The sequence below is a fragment of the Sinocyclocheilus rhinocerous genome, unplaced genomic scaffold, assembly GCF_001515625.1.
Source record: "Sinocyclocheilus rhinocerous isolate Xijiao unplaced genomic scaffold, SAMN03320098_v1.1 scaffold726, whole genome shotgun sequence".
NCBI lineage: Eukaryota > Metazoa > Chordata > Actinopteri > Cypriniformes > Cyprinidae > Sinocyclocheilus > Sinocyclocheilus rhinocerous.
This window is the reverse complement of record NW_015661868.1, coordinates 62,088-81,490: the sequence shown is the minus strand read 5'-3', so window position 1 is coordinate 81,490 and position 19,403 is coordinate 62,088. Positions and strand designations below refer to the sequence as shown.

General features: G+C 34.7%; 1 protein-coding gene across 1 annotated transcript in view; it reads right to left on the bottom strand.

Annotated features, from left to right (window-relative positions):
• LOC107726552 (SH3-domain binding protein 2) overlaps nucleotides 1-18,430 on the bottom strand; it is a 19,757-nt gene extending 1,327 nt beyond the window's left edge. The window contains exons 1-11 of the mRNA XM_016536180.1: nucleotides 18,345-18,430; nucleotides 8,240-8,379; nucleotides 6,313-6,415; nucleotides 4,875-4,992; nucleotides 4,707-4,774; nucleotides 4,298-4,380; nucleotides 3,281-3,337; nucleotides 2,487-3,000; nucleotides 1,011-1,122; nucleotides 511-566; nucleotides 138-216 (exon numbers count right to left, since the gene is read on the bottom strand). Of these exons, the coding sequence (XP_016391666.1) occupies nucleotides 138-216; nucleotides 511-566; nucleotides 1,011-1,122; nucleotides 2,487-3,000; nucleotides 3,281-3,337; nucleotides 4,298-4,380; nucleotides 4,707-4,774; nucleotides 4,875-4,992; nucleotides 6,313-6,415; nucleotides 8,240-8,379; nucleotides 18,345-18,430 (1,416 nt within the window). The remainder of the gene's footprint in view (nucleotides 1-137; nucleotides 217-510; nucleotides 567-1,010; nucleotides 1,123-2,486; nucleotides 3,001-3,280; nucleotides 3,338-4,297; nucleotides 4,381-4,706; nucleotides 4,775-4,874; nucleotides 4,993-6,312; nucleotides 6,416-8,239; nucleotides 8,380-18,344) is intronic.
• Nucleotides 18,431-19,403: the final 973 nt, after the last annotated feature.

The window sequence follows — 19,403 nt, the reverse complement described above, 5'->3', positions numbered from 1 at the left end:
AAAAAAAAAAAAAAAAAAAAGGAAAAAAAAAAAAAAAAAAAACAGTAACAAAATCACATTTTTAAATAAATACAAGTTTTACTGCCAATCTATATTTATTAACCCTATAGTATATGCATACTGAGTCTGAGTTGTACCTGTGATGTTTTTCCTGTTCCTGATTTGCGGATGCAGTACAGACCGTTCCGTGGGTAGGTGTATGTATCCTTAAATAATCTGTAATCAGTAAGTGAAGACAATTAACAATGTAATGGAACACAGTGACACATGAACTAGATGAGTCTCTTCAAGCAAAAACAGTGCAATTACAACTCCATTCCACTAGAGGACAGCAATAGAAAGAACAATACAGCTATCATGCTCATATACTGTACATGCCTTCAAATAATTTCTTGGATAAAGAAACAAAAAGGTTTGGATTCACTGTTCTAAAGGATTCGGTTTCTTTATTGAAAAACAATGCATCAAACCGTTGATTGCTATGAGTAACAAACATTTTTTTATTTTTACCTTTCGACATTACTGGTTTCCATTGTGTCCACAAAGACAGAGTTAGGCAAATTTACCTGATGAGAAAAAAACATGTGACAAAAAGGCATTATTAATTGTTATGACTAAACAAGGTCAAACGTTAGGTGACCATATGGTTTAAAAAATAACTTAACTTGGTAAATGTTGCAACAGCAAAACAAAACAGTATTATGAAATTATCCTCCACAATCTAGTTTGATTCAAAATGTCATTGAGGAAGTGACTCATGTTTTCTGCTTTGGCAGACAGAGGAAAGTTTCTAAAGATGTTGAACATCTCTCCTTAAGTTAACAAGCCTGAGCTCCAAGAACTAAAATGTACACAGCACATCCTGAAACGTCTAGTAAAACGTCTAAGTAAAAATATGCCTTTATTAAAATGAACTTGAATTTGTTTCCATGATATCAGTGTGTTAAATGGCCGTTTACCTGAGTTAAGCTCAAGCGTTATCAGCAATAGAACAGACTAGGTAAACTTACATTTTCATAGTCCTCATCATCTGAGTCTTCTTTAATTTTGCCCTGCACTCGGGTTTTTAAAGGCTTTTCTTCAATAGAAGAACGAAAACTCTGTCCGTCCGGTGACGCTCTTCTGAGAAAAAGGCACAGACAATTTGTATAAATACTAGTGCTGTCAAACGATTAATCGCGATTAATCGCATCCAAAATAAAAGTTTTTGTTTACATAATATATGTGTGTGTACTGTGTATATTTATTATGTAAATATAAATACACACACATGCATGTACATATTTCAGGAAAATAGGTTATGTTTATTTATTAAATATATTTATTTATAATATAAATTATATGAATATAAATATAGACATGTAAATACATGTAAATATTTTTAAAATATATACTCTATCTGTGTGTATTTATGTATACATAATAAATAAACACAGTACACACATATATATATTATGCAAACAAAAACATTTATTTTGTATGCGATTAATCGCGATTAATCGTTTCACAGCACTAATAAATAATCTTCAGTCTAACCAACATCCAAACAAGCTAAAATCACTTTGACAAACTTTAATTCTTGTATTTATTTATTATAAGCAAATAAATAAACAACAATAAATAAATAAATAAACAGTAAACAAACAAACAAATAAATAAATAAACAAATGATTTAATACGTTTAATTTAAAAAATAATTAAAAAAGAGTCATGTGGTACGACCGACATGCAAATATATGCAGGGGAAAAAAACAGAGAAAAGGAAAATGATATGATATGATTTGAAGATAAAGAAGACCTCTCATGACATTAATATGACAAGTCAAGGTTAGTTCAGGTTTTAAAATGTCAAGTATGAATTTCCCCCCCCAAAAAAAAAATAAATTTATATATATTTCTGAATTACTAATTGTGAAAAATATTGAATAGAATATCAGATAAAATATTAATTAAATAATCAGCCAATTAAAACCATAAATCACTGTGTTATAATAATAATTAAGATGTGTACACTCACATGTATTCAAGGTGTAAGGACATTTTGAACTAATTCTTATTTGACGGTTACACCGCATGACATTTTCAGAGTCATTACATTTCTTAAAAATGAATGTTTTTAAAACATGAACATGAAATCAACATGAATACAAAGATGTCGATTTTGAAAATATTTAAATGTTTTATGCAAACACAAACACTGTATATTATAAGACTCTTTAAGGATTTGTAATTTAGGACGTTTTTATTCTAATCTTTGATGCGTTTTGCGACACTCTCACATGTGTGGTTTAACACTCTCACATATGTGTGTAAAAAGTCATTCTAGTTAAAGAACGCAGTTGTTATGCTTTTTCTATAACAGGACTGAGCATGAGCATATTTAACCCTTTAAACAGCAGTCTTGATACATTTGAAGCCATAAACGTCTCTGCGGCGCAACACCAAACCAGACACAGGTGTCAGTAACGAGAATGAAAGACTCTTACTGGAAGGAGGGTCTGCTGGTTTTGGGTTTGCTTGGTAACGGAGGCTTGGGTATCTGGCCGAGCGCCCTGTTGCTGACAGAGCTGGACAGGTGAGGCGAGACGGGCCGCGGGTCAGGTGTGGGCTTCACCCCCAGGTGCAGTTTCGACGAGTTCAGAATCACTTTCTGCAGGTTCTCAACGATGGGTAAAGTAGCCGCCGTATTCCCAATGAGAGAGGCATTCGGCTTCTTTTCATAAGCAGGCATCGTGGAAAAGGGGCCTGTCATGGGCTTCATGCTGTTTGGAGGGGGTAAAGGAGGCATGGGGCCACCGGGGCCTCTGTTTGACAGGTGTACGTCTGGTTTCTCTAGGTGCGTGGCGTACGGCAGCGGCGGAGGAGGACCTTTGGCTGTACAGGATGGCTTTTTGAATGGAGGGGGCAGCGGAGGCAGCGGGCCTTTCGTGAGGCGGTTTTCTCTCGGCTGAACAGGAACAGGGGGTGGAGGATACGGTGGAGGAGGAACCGTGGGTCGACCTGGAAAAACACATCAAACAGTTATTCCACCGTGTGGGTTCTGTCTGAGGCAAATATTCTCAGTGAATCTGAAGACAGCTACTGAAATGTGCCAATCTCTAATCTAAGCCCATTCAGAAAAGAGGCGCAAAACTATCACTGGGTTCAAAATGATCACCTTTTCAAATATGTTCACTTTAGGTGCTAATATGTACCATTTAGGGGAAAATAAGGCACAAATATGTATCTTTTAGCTTTGTGACAGCTTTGTCCCTTTTTTGAGAGTAAATCAGGCATCTACCTGCTGACACAGGCGATATATCCTCTCCATCGCTGTCTTCGTCTTGTGTCATATAATCTAAATCAAAATACATAAATTGAGTAATGCACAATGCACATAAATTCAGTCATGCACAATTTTAAATTGTATTTCTTTTTTTGCAATTTATTTATTTACAGAGTCAAATATTTAGTAAAATACATTTTTTTTAATGATATAATTTTATTATAATTTATATAATTATATAATAATTCTAATTTAAAAAACAATACTTCGAAATGATCATTTTCCTATGCATTATGGTAACACTAGCTAACAATGAACAATGCATTTTACATCATTTAGTTATTTCAGGATCTTTGTGAATGTAAGTCAATAAAAATGCAGTTGTATCAACTTTTCACAGCAATTATTAATCTAACTGGTAATACTTTATAAACCTTTGTTAACATTCGTTAACTATATTAGTTAACATGAACCCAACAATTTTAAATAATTTAATTACAAATAATTTTAATTTTAGCATTGACTAATACATTATTAAACTCAAAAGTTGTACCTGTTAATATTTTTTTCAATGAACCGGCTAATATGAACAAACAATCGACAGTTGTATTTTTATTAACAAACATTAACAAAGTTAAAAAACACTGCGATATTCATTGTTTGTTCATGCTAGTTCACAGTGCATTAACTAATGTTAACTGTATTAGTACGTGTTTAACATAGCATTATCTAATGTTAATGATTCTAAATGATATCAAAGTATTGTTAATTGTAAGCTCATGTTAACTAATTTATTTAAATAATATTAAGAATCAAGACTCTATTGTAAAGTTTTTAAATACAACATTTGTTGAAAATTAAACTATTAAATACCACTATGAAATATTCTTAAAAAGTTTTTTTTAAATATATGAATAATAATTGTATATACTTTTATATAAATATTTTACAGACATATATGTTGTTATATGGTTACACTACGTAAAAGCAGAGACACATTATTTTAAACCCTTCATGTCTATCACTGTGTACCTGCTTCAGGATCTTCTTCAACGGGACTGATTTCCAGAGGCTCCTCTAACTGCCCATATATGCTCTCAGAATCTAAATCATCACTATTAAAACACAAGTCATTTGGGAGAAAGGTGACTCAGATGACGCAGTTAAAATCTTCAATGCAGAATTACTTTCACAAGCAGTGATTATAAGAAAGCGGAAGAGGTTACAGCTGTAGTGTTAAAAAGTCCCAAAAAATTGAAGCTAAAATGTGAAGGTAAAAACCATATTGTGTAAGAATTATATAAATATAATTAATGCATCATTAGTGGTTTAAAAAGCACAAATGAAAACACAAGTAGCCTAAATGTGGTCTAAGTGCAACGTGACCTAACATCTGACATCAGTGATTGAGCATTTCAATTACGCTTAAGTTCAAGTTTACCTTGGAAGAGGCAGATCTCTTTTATCGTTATAATAGCTGATTTCTTTTCTTAAGTGCCGCATCCACTTCTGTCAAACATAAAAATACACATTTTGTTTTAATTAAACATAAACCCCCCCCCAAAAGTTAATAGCTGTGCAATGATCTCTGACATGCCTATGATCTCACCCTTCTCTCATCCTCACTCGCCGCTGAGAAATACCACGTACGGTGTCTCTTACTGAAGTGGACGATCTTAAAAGGAAAAACATTGCTAGATGTTGTTTCCTCTGCTGCCCGTAAGACCCTGCCAAGCAATAAAAACAGAGGTCTTTAAAATATTAATTTAAATGTTTACATTTAATTTAAATCTCTACTATTCAAAAGTTAGGGGTCTTTATATATATATATATATATATATATATTTATTTCAATGCACACTACTGTATTATTTATTTATTTATTTGGAAGAAGTGAATACTTCTATTCAGCAAGGATACATTAAATTGATCAAAACGTAGTGCTGTCAAACGATTAATCGCGATTAATCGTTTGACAGCACTAACAAAAGTGACAGTAAAATCATTAATAATGTTTCAAAAGATTTATATTTCAAATAAATGCTGTTTATTGAACATTTTTATTCATCAAAGAATCCTGAAAAATGTATAACAGTTTCCACAAAAACATGAAGCAGCACAACTGTTTTTAACATTGATAATAATAATAGTAATAATAATAATATAAATAATAATAATAATAAAAAAAAAAATTATTGAGCAGCAAATCAGCATATTAGCATGATTTCTGAAGGATCATGTGATACTGAAAACTGGAGTAATGATGCTGAAAATTCAGCTTTACATAAATAAATTTCATTTTAAAATATATTCAAATAGAAAACAGTTCATTTTAATTTGAATAATATTTCAAAATATTGCTGTTTTTACTGTATTTTTGATCAAATCAATGCAGCCTTGGAGAACATAAGTAATCAAATCAAAATAATCAAAAACTTAAAAAAGTAATCAAAGACATAAAAAAGTTGTACCAAATCCCCAAATGTTTTAAAATGCTGTAAACTACAGTTTTCCTCAGTGTCAAATACATGGCTAAAGGGACCGTATATATATCTTGCTCATCTGCGAACACTCCCTGTGCTCTGCTGTATTAATTTAGAGGGCTATTTTTACCCAACCACAGCAGGAAAAAGTCATGCACAATAATTACATGTTCACCATAAGCTGAGGAAGAACTACAGCAGGAATCTAAACACTTTCAACCACTTTAACTTCATGGAAAGTATGACCTTAAACAGAACATACGACAGACACGCGATTGTTGCATTTACATGTACAGGAAACACGTATGAAGGCCAGTTCGGTGCAGAATCGAAACTCTTGCACTTAAAAAAGGCCGCATGAAGAACGCACAGCTGTGGACAGGATGTGGCCTGCGATCGTGCCGAGATGGCCACTGGTAACTTAACATACAGATTGCAAAATTGAGTACAGAGAGGTGGGCCACTGAAATGATCACAGGTGCATGAGAGCATCATATGAACAAATGCAGTGTTATAAGGGAGACCTATGGAAATAAACAATGGAAATAAGAACTAATAACCAACCTGTTGTAGCCATTGAGTGAAAACGCTCCTTGAGGTGCGGCCGAAGTACTGCTCTTGAAATAGTAGATGCAGCCTTTGTGGATTATGATGAAGCGAAGAGGCCCTGTGAAATCGACAGAAACTCAATATATGTCCACATAAACAGCACAATACTTTCAGCACATAAATGAAAGCAAAATTGTTTGTAGTAGCACTCCAGTGTTCATTTCTTATAGTAGTATTTGGTAACACTTCACAGTAAGGTTCAATTTGTTAATGCATTAGGTTTTATGAACAATGAGCGATTTGCATTATTTACTGATCTAAATTTAATTTTAAAGGGGTCATATGATGTTGCTAAAAAGACCATTATTTTGTGTATTTGGTGTAATGCAATGTGTTTATGCGGTTTAAGGTTAATTTAGGAGGACGTGGAAGCGACTTAACTTTTATAAAGAATATCTCTTTGGATTTGAGACTTTAGTCTTTGCAACTTTAGGGATCTTATCTATTCAAGAACAACTTGTAACACTCCAAAGAGAAAGGAAAACTTGAAATCGCATCATATGACCCCTTTAATGTATACAACCTGAACTATTTGAAATGTTTTAGCATATGTTAAAAAAATGAACATTAACTTTACAACACTTTACCATAAGGTTCCATGGTCACACTTTATGTTAAGGTCTCACTGTTAACAAACCATAAACTACAACTTTTGACCCAATAAACTCCTAATTTGCTGCTTATGAATAGTTAGTAAGGTAGTTGGTAAGTTTAGGTATTGGGTAGGGTTATGGATATCGAATATGGTCATGCAGAACACGTGCTTTGTAAGTACTAATAAACAGCCAATATGTTAAGAATATGCCTGTTAATAAGCAACTAGTTAATAGTGAGAAAAGTGTTACTGGTTCCATTTGTTTCCATTAGTTAACCACATTAGGTAACATGAACTAACTATTTTCAACACTTTTACACTATCTATAAATCACACTTGATGTTAATTTCAACATTTATGAATACTTTATTAAAATCAAAAGCTGTTAATATTATTTAATGGACCTGATGTGAAATCAACTAACAGTTGTATTCTTATTAACTAACCTTAACAGAGATTAATAAATACTGTAACAAATACAGTATATTGCTCATTGATAGCTTTATTAACCTTATTATAAAGTGTTACCAAAGTGGTATTTTCTATTGCTAATTTATGACACCTAATGCATTATCTAATGTTAACAAACTGAAACTTATAGTAAATTGTTACAAAATATTCCAGGCTATGAAACAGCATTTGCATCCTATTTAACTTCTGGAGTAACCAGCATTAAATGACTGAATATCTGTAATATTTTAGAAACGTTAACCTACAATTATGATTAACAACTATTTAGCTACTGGTTAACATTGATTTATAAAGCTGTATAAAACCATTCTGTGAGTGGGTAATACTTTTCTACACGGATGAACTTCTGGTTTATGTTCAATATGGTCAAAATTCCTGGATATTCCTTTAAAGAGACAGTTCACCCCTAAATGAAAACTTAGTTATTATTTAGTCACCATCATGTTATTACATACCTGCATGAATTTATGCTTTTCACAGTACACAAACAAGAATTATCTACAGAATGTTTCTGTTTTAGGTATTGTTTGCACTTACAGTGAAAGCCAATGGGGTCCAACCAACACTGAACCCCATTTACTGTTATTGTTTGACGAACAACATTTTTCAAAATATCATCTTTTATGTTCCACAGAAGAAAGTCATAAAGGTTCGGAATGAAAGAGAAGGTGAATAAATGAAGACAGAATTTAAATTTTTGGGTGAACTATCCCTTTAAATTAGAGCCAGTAATGTTTTTTCCTTTAACTAATGTTAATTTATGTTTGATGTTTTGTCTGTTGACTGATAGATTCTAATGAGCCGAGCTAAACTCACATTTCATCAGACTGAACTGGCTGCCCCCTTTCTTGTGCAGATATCCAGATGTGCTGACTCCTCCCGGCATGGTGAGCAGATTCTGAGCTCCGATAGCTCTCATGGGAATGGGCCAGGAGACCGGCGTAGCAGCCATGTTTCTGTAAGCAACAATAAAGGTTTATTTTGATTGGCTATGTTAGTTAGCCTCATACTCGACGATTACCCCAGAACACTCTAGTAACCACATAGCAACAACCACTCAGAACACACTAGCCCTGCTGTAACAACTACCAGAACATCTTAAGCCTAAAGCCAAATCACAGCTGTGCTAATAGTCAGATTACATCACTGAATTATTGGTATAAAACACTATTCAACACTCTTAAAAAAGAAGCTTCCAAAAGAGTGATGCCATAGATTAGAAGAACCATTTTCGGTTCCCCAACGAACCTTTCAGTCAACAGTTCTTAAAATAACCTTTTTTTCTTAATATGAAGAACATTTAAAAAAATTCAAATTCAAAATTCTTTCCACTAAAGAACCTTTTGTGCAATGCAAAGTTTTATGGTTCTTCACGGAACCATCAATGCCAATAAAGAACCTTTATTTTTAAAAACATAACTTTCAAAATCAAATCTTAAAGGGTTAGTTCGCCCAAAAATGTAAATTCTGTCATTACTCACCCTCACGTCGTTCCAAACCCGTAAGACATTCGTTCATCTTCGGAACACAAATTAAGATATTTTTGATGAATTCCGAGAGCTCTCTGACCCTCCTTGGACAGCAATGATATTACCACGATCAAGGCACAGAAACGTAGCAAGGAGATCGGTAAAATAATCCATGTGACATCAGGGGTTCAACCGTAATTTTACGAAGCTACGAGAATACTTTTTGTACGCAAAGAAAACAATAATAACATAATTTATTCAACAATTCTTCTCCCCGAGTTACCGTCTTCTGCTAATTTGGAGAGCACATAATCAACATAATCAGCGTTGTATATGTTCAGCATGCGCGTGCTGTCTACTGAACGTAAACAACGTTTAACATTTAAACATTACGTAGTTTAAACATTACGTTGATTACATTACGTTCGGAAGACGGTAACTCGGGGAGAAGAATTGCTGAATAAATTATTATTGTTTTCTTTACGCACAAAAAGTATTCTTGTAGCTTCGTAAAATTATGATTGAACCCCTGATGTCACAAGGACTATTTTACCGATGTCCTTGCTACGTTTCAGGACCTTGATCGTGGTAGTAACCTTGCTGTCTATGGGAGGGTCAGAGAGCTCTCAGATTTAATCAAAAATATCTTAATTTGTGTTCTGAAGATGAACAAAGCTCTTACGGGTTTGGAACGACATGAGAGTGAGTAATTAATGACAGAATTTTCATTTTTGGGTGAACTAAACCTTTAATGAACTTTACTTTTTAAGTTTGTAGACCTGTTATTAACATCACTTTGTTTGTTGGGCATCTCTACTAAAAGGTAGGCCTACATTACAGAGGATTTCTCATTTAATCTTTCATTAGAAAGAGCTGTTGAGCCAATACATTAAAAAAAAAAAAGTTTAAAACTGCAATCTCGTCTTCTTCCAATTCAATGGTAAACCTACAACTAAAGAAGGTCGGGGTACAATGATGGCAGATTTATGATTGAACCCCTGATGTCACAAGGACTATTTTACCGATGTCCTTGCTACGTTTCAGGACCTTGATCGTGGTAGTAACCTTGCTGTCTATGGGAGGGTCAGAGAGCTCTCAGATTTAATCAAAAATATCTTAATTTGTGTTCTGAAGATGAACAAAGCTCTTACGGGTTTGGAACGACATGAGAGTGAGTAATTAATGACAGAATTTTCATTTTTGGGTGAACTAAACCTTTAATGAACTTTACTTTTTAAGTTTGTAGACCTGTTATTAACATCACTTTGTTTGTTGGGCATCTCTACTAAAAGGTAGGCCTACATTACAGAGGATTTCTCATTTAATATTTCATTAGAAAGAGCTGTTGAGCCAATACATAAAAATAAAAAAAGTTTAAAACTGCAATCTCGTCTTCTTCCAATTCAATGGTAAACCTACAACTAAAGAAGGTCGGGTTACAATGATGGCAGATATGCAGAGAAGCTCAGATGACATTTTGTAGAAGTATCTTATTAGCAGAGATCTTGGTGAAGTTAATCAGATTCATTCTGAGATGACGTTCATGGGCAACCATGGGTAAACCTCAAACCATCAGATTCATTCATGCAGAAGAGCACTTCTGATGTACTGATGTAATAAACCAGAACAATGTCCCTCTGCAAGTAACGTACAGTATTTTTTAAAATCATTTCTGGCTCCATCATCCTGAAGTCAATGAGTTTTTTTAAAAGTGTTTTTATCCAAATGCCTGAAATAAGGTCTGTGGTGAACACAAGCTCAAGATATTTTCCCATTTTCTTCTACAACATAAATTTAGTAAGTTATACCCCCTTGTGATTTTTTTAAAAGCTTTTAGTCATCATGAAAAAGGAGGTTGCTAACAAGTGTCTAAATGTCACTACAGATGTTGTCAGGACATTAAATGCCATCAAGCTGAGCAGATTAACTCATTTACTCACTCATCGCTTTCACATCCTCATTGTGTTTTAAATCAGGCTCTTAAAAATATCCTAACTCAAACTTTTGTGGAAAATATATTTTTTTATACAGAAAGACTGAAAGAGTTGTGGGAAGCTAAGTGATGGTTACATTGAAGTCATGCAACCAGTCTACGTTTAGCTTTTTTACTTTTGGCGATTGGATTTAGGTTTCAACATTTATAAATGTTGTGTTCAGGTGTGAATATTACCATGATGAACAAAACATTTAAGAATCAGAAACGTTTGTTGGCACCAGATCTTATTTTCTGTAATAATCCAAAAGCCAATGGAAAAATCCTACTTTATTTTTATTTTTTTTGTCGAGGGAATCAGGGTCATGATGTCGTCCTTTAGCTTTCAAAAATATATAATCACTGGAGCAATTAAGAGCTAACGTTGAAAATACCACACCATTTCCATAAGTCTGGATATATTGATGTAAATAATATTACAGGAACCAAAAAAAAAACCAACTGGTGCTAAACTGGGGGGCCTCAGCAAACCTCCAAGGTGGTGTGAAGATGACTTAAAATAATTTAAAATAAGATAAAACAAACAATTAAAATAAACGAAAACAATTAAAACACAAGATATTTCCTATTTTAATTCACTTACTCAATAACAGTTTCTTTGAAAAACCACGGTTGGAAAACCTGGATATATGAAGTTGCCTAATTTTAAAAGTGTTTAAAAGTATTTCTGTTGACCTAGAAAAGTCATGTAATTTCATTAAATCGTATAACTCCATGTGAATTTTTATAAATTTTGTGTACACTTTATTATACCAAGCTTTAAAGGGGTCATATGATGTTGCTAAAAAGAACAATATTTTGTGTATTTGGTGTAATGAAATGTGTTTATGCAGTTTAAGGTTAAAAAAACACATTATTTTCCACATACTGTACATTACTGTTGCTCCTCTATGCCCCGCCTTTCTGAAACGCGTCGATTTTTACAAAGCTCATCGGTCTGAAAAGCGAGGTGTGCTCTGATTGGCCAGCTATCCAGTGCGTTGTGATTGGCCGAATACCTCAAGCGTGTGACGGAAATGTTACGCCCCTTACCATACTGTGATGCCCTGTCCGGCCGGAGCGACGAGACAAAAACATTAAAACCCATTATAAACGAGGCATTTGTTGCATCCAGTGGGGACATAATTACGGATTATAATGACTTATACTGTCTTTTTACGTGTTGCATCGCGCCGCGTAAACATAAAACCATGTCTGCATTTGTGATCAGAGAAATGACAAACAACAAGCACTACTCTACACTGCTCAAAACTCGTGTTTGAATCATCAGTGGCAAATTCTTTAAATATAAAAAACGTACTTACAGACTGTGAGTCAGAACAGCTTTTAGACAGAGTTTTATGCACCAAGAGCTTGTAACACTCCAAAGAGAAAGGAAAAATTGAAATTGCATCATATGACCCCTTTAAAATGTTTCATTGGGTAGAAATTGTGAGGGAAAGTATTTTTTTAAATCCTTCTCCTTAATCCAAAAAATCATGAACAACAGGAAAAGTCAAGAGGACTTGATGTCGTGGGGCCTTGGAGTCAAAAAGTTTGAGAACCACTGTGCAAAACTAAACGATAAACGAAAACCTTCAACATCTAAACAGATAATACTAGAACCAGACATAACAAATCACCAACCAAACCAAATAAAATACATTCTTTTAAACAAAGTGAGCAAACCCAGATGATCATAAACAATGAAAAATCACAACAGCCATCCAAAAGCATTAACAATCACAGGAACCAAAACAAAATTCCTGCTACACATCCACAATTACAATGTAGCATTTTAGTAATACCAAGCGAATTCCCAGGAACATGACAACATAAGAGTATTTTGTGATCACGAACACCACATAATTCTACATCACTTAAACACCCAACTCCAAACAAACTTTTCCAAACACCAACCCAAGCGTCCCATGATCCCACACGCTTACCTTCTGCTGACACATCTTCTGATGCTCTGCACTGCTTTACTCTCTCTCAACATACTGCCAGAAGAGACCAGAGAGCATCAAGAGTTTGAGGACATGCTCGTCTCACCACAGAATTCACAGCTATCTCCAAACCTCCAGCAAAAACCTTGAATCTGACCAGCACATAGAAAGGACAGGAAACCCTACATTTCCTTTGGAAAGTTCGAGCCCCTCCTGGGCTGTGGAGCGCACAGTGGAATTTGCTATTGCTTATCCGTAATACTGGACGTCTGAGTGCCAGTCAGCAGACACAGACGGGAACGGAGGAAAGTCCATCTAACACTGGGTGGAGTGGGGAGATTAGAATCCCATGGGACAATCGTGACCTAAATGAGAAGTGTAATGGTAGCGTAGTGCATCTCATCATGACATTATAATATCCAACCAAAGAATTATGGTCCAGGAGCGTGCTTGTGGCAAAGGGATGCTATTTTAGGAGTTAAGTAAAAGTTTAGTGTGGCACTGTCAGCAAAATCCTCTTGACCTTCTTACAGACTTCACTTCAAGGAAATTAAAAGAGCAGCATCAGTATTTTAATTCCATTGTAGCTTGTTTCTGGCAGCGGCATGCCTTCTTATAGAAGTTCTTCTTTCTCTTGAGGTTTTGGCGTTGATGTAATGAGGTTAAAAAGAGTCTGCTCAAGAACTCTACCAGCAGACTGTCTGTTCATCTCTGTTGCTCAATGTTTCCAACCATGATTGACATCAGGTGTCATTTAACACAAGATAGAGGCATGTGTGTTTTGTTGACACTTGTGCAACTGAGTATAATTGTGTTTCTTTTTTTCTTTTTTCTTTTTTTAGTAGTGTTTCTAAGACTATTTGAAGTCTTAGAAGTCATCACTATTGCCATTGTCTTCAAGTTGTCACTATTACAATTTGAACTTGCAAAAAAAAAAAAAATTCAAACTTTTTTAACAAAATGTAAATGTAATGCTCCTAAAAATCTGGCATAGACAACACATGCTCCTCAAACATCTTAACCACTATTTAAAAAAATAATAATTTAATGCAATGCCTCTAAAAATGTCACAACATACATATTTTTTACACCTCAATACACATTTTAATAATTATTTTCAAAAAAGTGTTTCCTTTTTCACAAATATCACAAATTATTAGGCAAATAAAGGTTTTCAAATATTTATAATATATATAGTGTTCCAGTGCTTTTTAAACCTCAACAATTTAAGACATTTCTTACATGCTCCATGCTATATCAAATTAAGTTTGAATTACACTAGTCGACATTTGAAGTGGATCAAAACCTTTCAAAGTTGTCCTAAAACCAAAATGCGTTCTTGTCTTAGGACAACTTTGATGAACTTTTTTAATGCACTTCAAATGTTGACTACTGTAGATATTAAAGCATGTAAAATGAGTTTGTATTTAAATCTTTTCTCAACAAATTAACCACTACATTATATTTACTATTTTGTTTACATTATACATGTCCCTGTGGTAAATTCCATGCACATCCAACAAAACATAAAAAAAAACACGTGTTTACTCCTTGTTACACGTGTTACATGTACTTACTATTATAATAACAATTAATTATGGATAATTACATGCACGTACCCTAAGCCAAACCCTAATCATAACCCTAACCATATAATAAGTACATGTAGTTAATTAATATTACTCAGTACTTAAATGTATAATTACATTGTAACAAGGATGCCTTAAAATAAAGTGTAACCCACTTTTTTACAGTGTCCTTTTAACGTTACATTTAATTATTATAGTATTTATGCAAATTTACATTCAACTAATCCTAGTCCAAACCCTACTGTAAGAACATGTTTTAATTAATACTACTCATTACTTACTTATATAATTACATTGTAATAAGGACACCTTAAAATAAAGTGTAACCAAAAAAAAACTAGTCAAGTATTCAAGTATTACCCAGAATGACCCAGTAACGTCCTGCCACTGCAAACAAACACATGGGTTACTCTAAGCTATGAAATATTAATCTTAAATCTCCAAAAGAACATAAACACAGACAGTAATCAGACACAGGCTAGTCATGCTCTATAGAAACTGTAACAAAAACCAGGGTGGGGTGGGGAAGATTTTAGCCTTGTTCAAACAACTTCCTGATCCTGTTGTTAGAAACGTAACTTCATGTGTTGATAAGCATGAAGTGCTAAGAGTTCAAACACAGTTTCCGTTTTATTTTTAAAACGTGAGGCATTTCAGAGGGTACAATTTAGCACAGAACTGGATTATCCATTGGGAATTAAATGGATCATGAAAAGTGGACTTAATGTACCGGAATGGAGCCACACTGCTTTCAGAGGGGGAGCTAATGTAATAATTCATAATAATTTTGTAATTCTTGTGTGTGTGTGTGTGTGTGTGTGTGTGTGTAGAATAACATGCACATACAATCAGAAATGTGGGAAATAAAGAAGTAAATATGGAAGAAGTGAATATGGTCGTCTTGGAGGAATTCCCGAATGCACACACAACCACAATGTTCACTAATGTTCCCCCTTCTTGAAAGTACAAGAGTTCAAGTCAGCCAGTCCACAAGAAGAAGGGAACTGAAACATATTTGGCTATTTTCCCCACCCACATTATTATGATGACAATGTAAAGTTCTTGTAGAAATGTAAGAAATGTAAAGTTCTTTCAGAGGCAGTGCAAGTTATTACAATTCGATTAAAGATTAGCCAATGTGTAAAAGTCTTTTTCTTTGGAATAGCACTATTCACAATAAGACCAGGAATCTGCGAAGTGAATAGTATACATTTCCACTATATGAAAGCAATGATATATTGTACGTCAGTGGCGTGTCAGACTTTCCACACAAGACTGTTTACTGCTTGAGACATTTGAACAATGTTTCCATCCACAATGACCAGAACTCGACCTGCTCTTAAGGTGTGGGTGAGTATAATAATATACTGCGTCTTGTTAGCACACGATCAGGTGATATAACGTAGGAGAGGTGTCTGTCACACTGTACTGACTTACTAGGCAAAGTACAGAAGCTGAGACCTTCATAAACTACTACACCAAATCAACAGATAAAAGCGTTCAATAACACTGTAAATGCCTAGCTTTTTATCTTCTATCCGACATCCTAGTCACTTTAAGCTGACTGGATAAAACACATCATCTAGCAACCAGACAAAGTGACTAAAAGAAGTGATAAATGAATGTCAATTTGATTTTAGAGTAAATCTTATTTGTCCAGTTCACCAGAGTTAGCGAAGCCAGTGGCTAGCTAACATATTCACAAATATCTTCACTTAAACTGGTGTTTCACTTGCAATTTCTTAGTCAAGCAAAGTTGTGACAGCTAATAGTTGTCTTTAGTCAGTGTGTAAATCTCCTGTAAAAAAAAAAATCTAGAACAAGGTTTTAAATGTTATTAGCACAGCTGAGTGTCACATTAACACTAATCCACATATTGTATGGTTAACCATATGTGGGAAAAGAGTGATTCTAAGGATGAACTAATCAGGATTTGCTAGGTTAGTGGCATGAAATATTAGCAGTACAGTAAGTACACTTATATATGTCTGTACGTTCCACTATATCTGGTACTTGTCCACTAATTCTTTTCTGTATAGCTATTCACGGATGGCTGGGCCAGAGTAATTTTCCATGCGGGTCTTTTCCACGTGTCAATCAAACAGTCTCTTCCTAAATGTCTAACTGTGTGGTCACCTTAGTGAAATTCAATGGGCAAAAAGGTCTATTGTTAATATTATAGTGATGTATGAAGCACAGTGCACACACTAATAAAATTCAATGTAGAAACAATTTTCACTTTGAAATGAGTAAATTCCACAATTACAGAGAAATGGCAAGTAATACATTGAATTAAAATGAAATTTTGATGTAGAAAGACTGAAAGTTAAAAATTTAATGTAAAAATTTAACCCAACGGTTGGGTTAGTCCATATTTGACCCAAAGTTGGGTTGAAACAACCCAGCATTTTTACAGTGTATATATATATATATATATATTATTTTTTGTACTGTGCACAGAAGTCGCTTTCAAAAGAAGAAGTTTTCACTCAGAACCTGTTGCGACGTCTGTGTGGGGAAATCTTTCACCCTTGAAATTCCTGATCGTGTGAATTTCTGTTGAAATGGCTGAATTTCATTATTTCATCGAACAACATTAGATGTGACTTCACCTTAAATAGGCAGTTCTTTGGAAAAAAAGAAACAAGTACGTAGTGGACAGACTTTATGCTGCTACAAAAACATCTTTATACAAGATTAATATGCTTAAACCCATTATATACTAATATAAAAGCATATATTCTGGTAACACTTTAGAATAGAGAGCACATACTCACTATTAACACTATTAAGAGTTTTCCCCTCAATTAACCCCTAATTTGCTTTTTATTGATTTTAAGTAAGGTAGTTGTTGTAGTGTTCAGGCATAAGGTAGGGTTAAGGGATCTAGAATATGGTCATGCAGAATAACGCATTAAAATAGCACCTTATAAGTACAAATAAACAGCCAATATGCTAGTAATATGCATGCCAATACGCAACTAGTTAATAGTGAATCCCTATACTTTAAACATATAGTGTTCCTATATTTAAACAAATTGATCGCTATTTACACAAGGCTTTTTCAATGAGGGCACCATTCTCTTATGTTAATGCATGTTACAAACCAAAAGTAAGAAAAGAGTCTGTGGGCAGCAGTTGCTGTAATTATTTTTGCTCTGCATCTACATCCTTCCTGCATTTCCTGCCTGCTAATATGTGCACATCACTTAAAAACGGAAGAAAGGCTTTAAAATAAAACAGGAGATGAGGTACACACGAAACACAGCCTCCATCAATGGCACATGACGTTCGTCTCAAACATCTGCCCACACAGGTTAGTTATAACAACATCACAGTTTCACAGTCAGTTGGATGCGCCCCCATATTCTAATGTGTACGGATGCATGTGCATCCAGACTGAAAAGGTCATGTAAACACATTTTACATGAGGTAGGAGTTTGGCGGTAAAGGTGTAATGTAAAGTACATTTTGCGGCCTTGAGTACGGTAGGGGGTTTCCCTGCAAAAAAACAGTATGAATGAAAAAACACAAGGACATTTTCTTTACATTCAATCCACATCTTACATTTTATCTCGAGTCAAACTACAGATTATATGTGGCCAACACTAATAAGCACTACTGTATTTTGTGGGCACCATGTGGGTGCACTTCAGTCCATCACCACAAACTACCCACGTTTTTACTGTACTTCTTAAAATCGACAAGAAATCACAATCACATTTACTTTTTGGTATAGCACAATACTAGTCCACAAACTGCGGCAATCCTCAAACTTGTAGGAATTACTAACCGCTTTGCAATAGCTTGGCAATTCAAAATCAAAAAGAAGCTTAAAAAGCAAATAATCAAATACCATCGTTAATGTAGTCGCAGACTACCAGATTATGGATTTCTAAGAGGACTCGAAAAGCACAAAGGCAAAGAAACCCGCATACTTACTTGTTACAGAAATCTTGGATGCACATCTTCGCATGCGACTGTTGCAAATGACCAAAGGAGCGATTTTTTTTCACAGAAAGAGCCATTCGTACTGGCTGGTGTATGTCACCATGTTCTCTGGTTGATGCTTGGTGCACAGTCGTAAGTCGAGCGAGTTTGTTGAGGGTTCAGGCACGACTGATAGAGCGGAAGCGAGCGGAGACGGCCTGTGATCTCAGGCTCAAGCACAGTGCAAGTCATTTCCTCTCAAGGCCCACATTGGCGCGGTCTTTTTCTGTGTCACAAAGTCACTTCCTTTTGGTGGCTGTATACGGACAAACTGATTGGCCAAAGTTCTCAGGACTTGAATTCACTGGCAGGGACTTTCCACCTCTTTTAACATGAAATTACGTAGTCGAGGCGGCTAGTCTGACAAGCTTGCAACAGCTATGTTGACTCCTAGAAATATCTCGTAGCCTGTAGGCCTCTATGTACATTCATGTAACCAAAGACTACCAAAGTCTGAAAACAGAAGTGTGCTGTGTTAAAACTTCACGGTTGAGCGTGAATAGACAGTCGTCCGTTAGTGGTTAGTATGACTTGCTCATATTAAGGTTAGAGACTTGAACAACAAACCCTAATCTTAACTACTAAATTTTGACATGTAACTCCTCTGAAACGGTTTCTGCTACATGAATTGTAACTCAAATGTGTCCTATTACTTTTCTAAGCAATAAGATTTACAATAGTCACAGAAATGAGCAACAAAATCCAAAATTCTCTAGCCAAATATCGGTCAAAACGTTTTGACCAATTAGCAAGCACCTAGCTACCAAGAATAGCCTTTGTTTTATAAATAAATACTTTTGAATTTTGAATGCCAACAGTCATATATGGTCTCGTTCCTGAACATGTGGTAAATACAGGTGTTCCCACAGGTAAACAAAGCCTTTTCTTACTTCCTTTTTATGAACACTGTTGCCTGTGTTATATAGAGCAAACTACATAAAGCATGACACATGACACACAGCTGACCAAATTTGTAATACAATTACAGACTATACAGAGAATTACAACTCA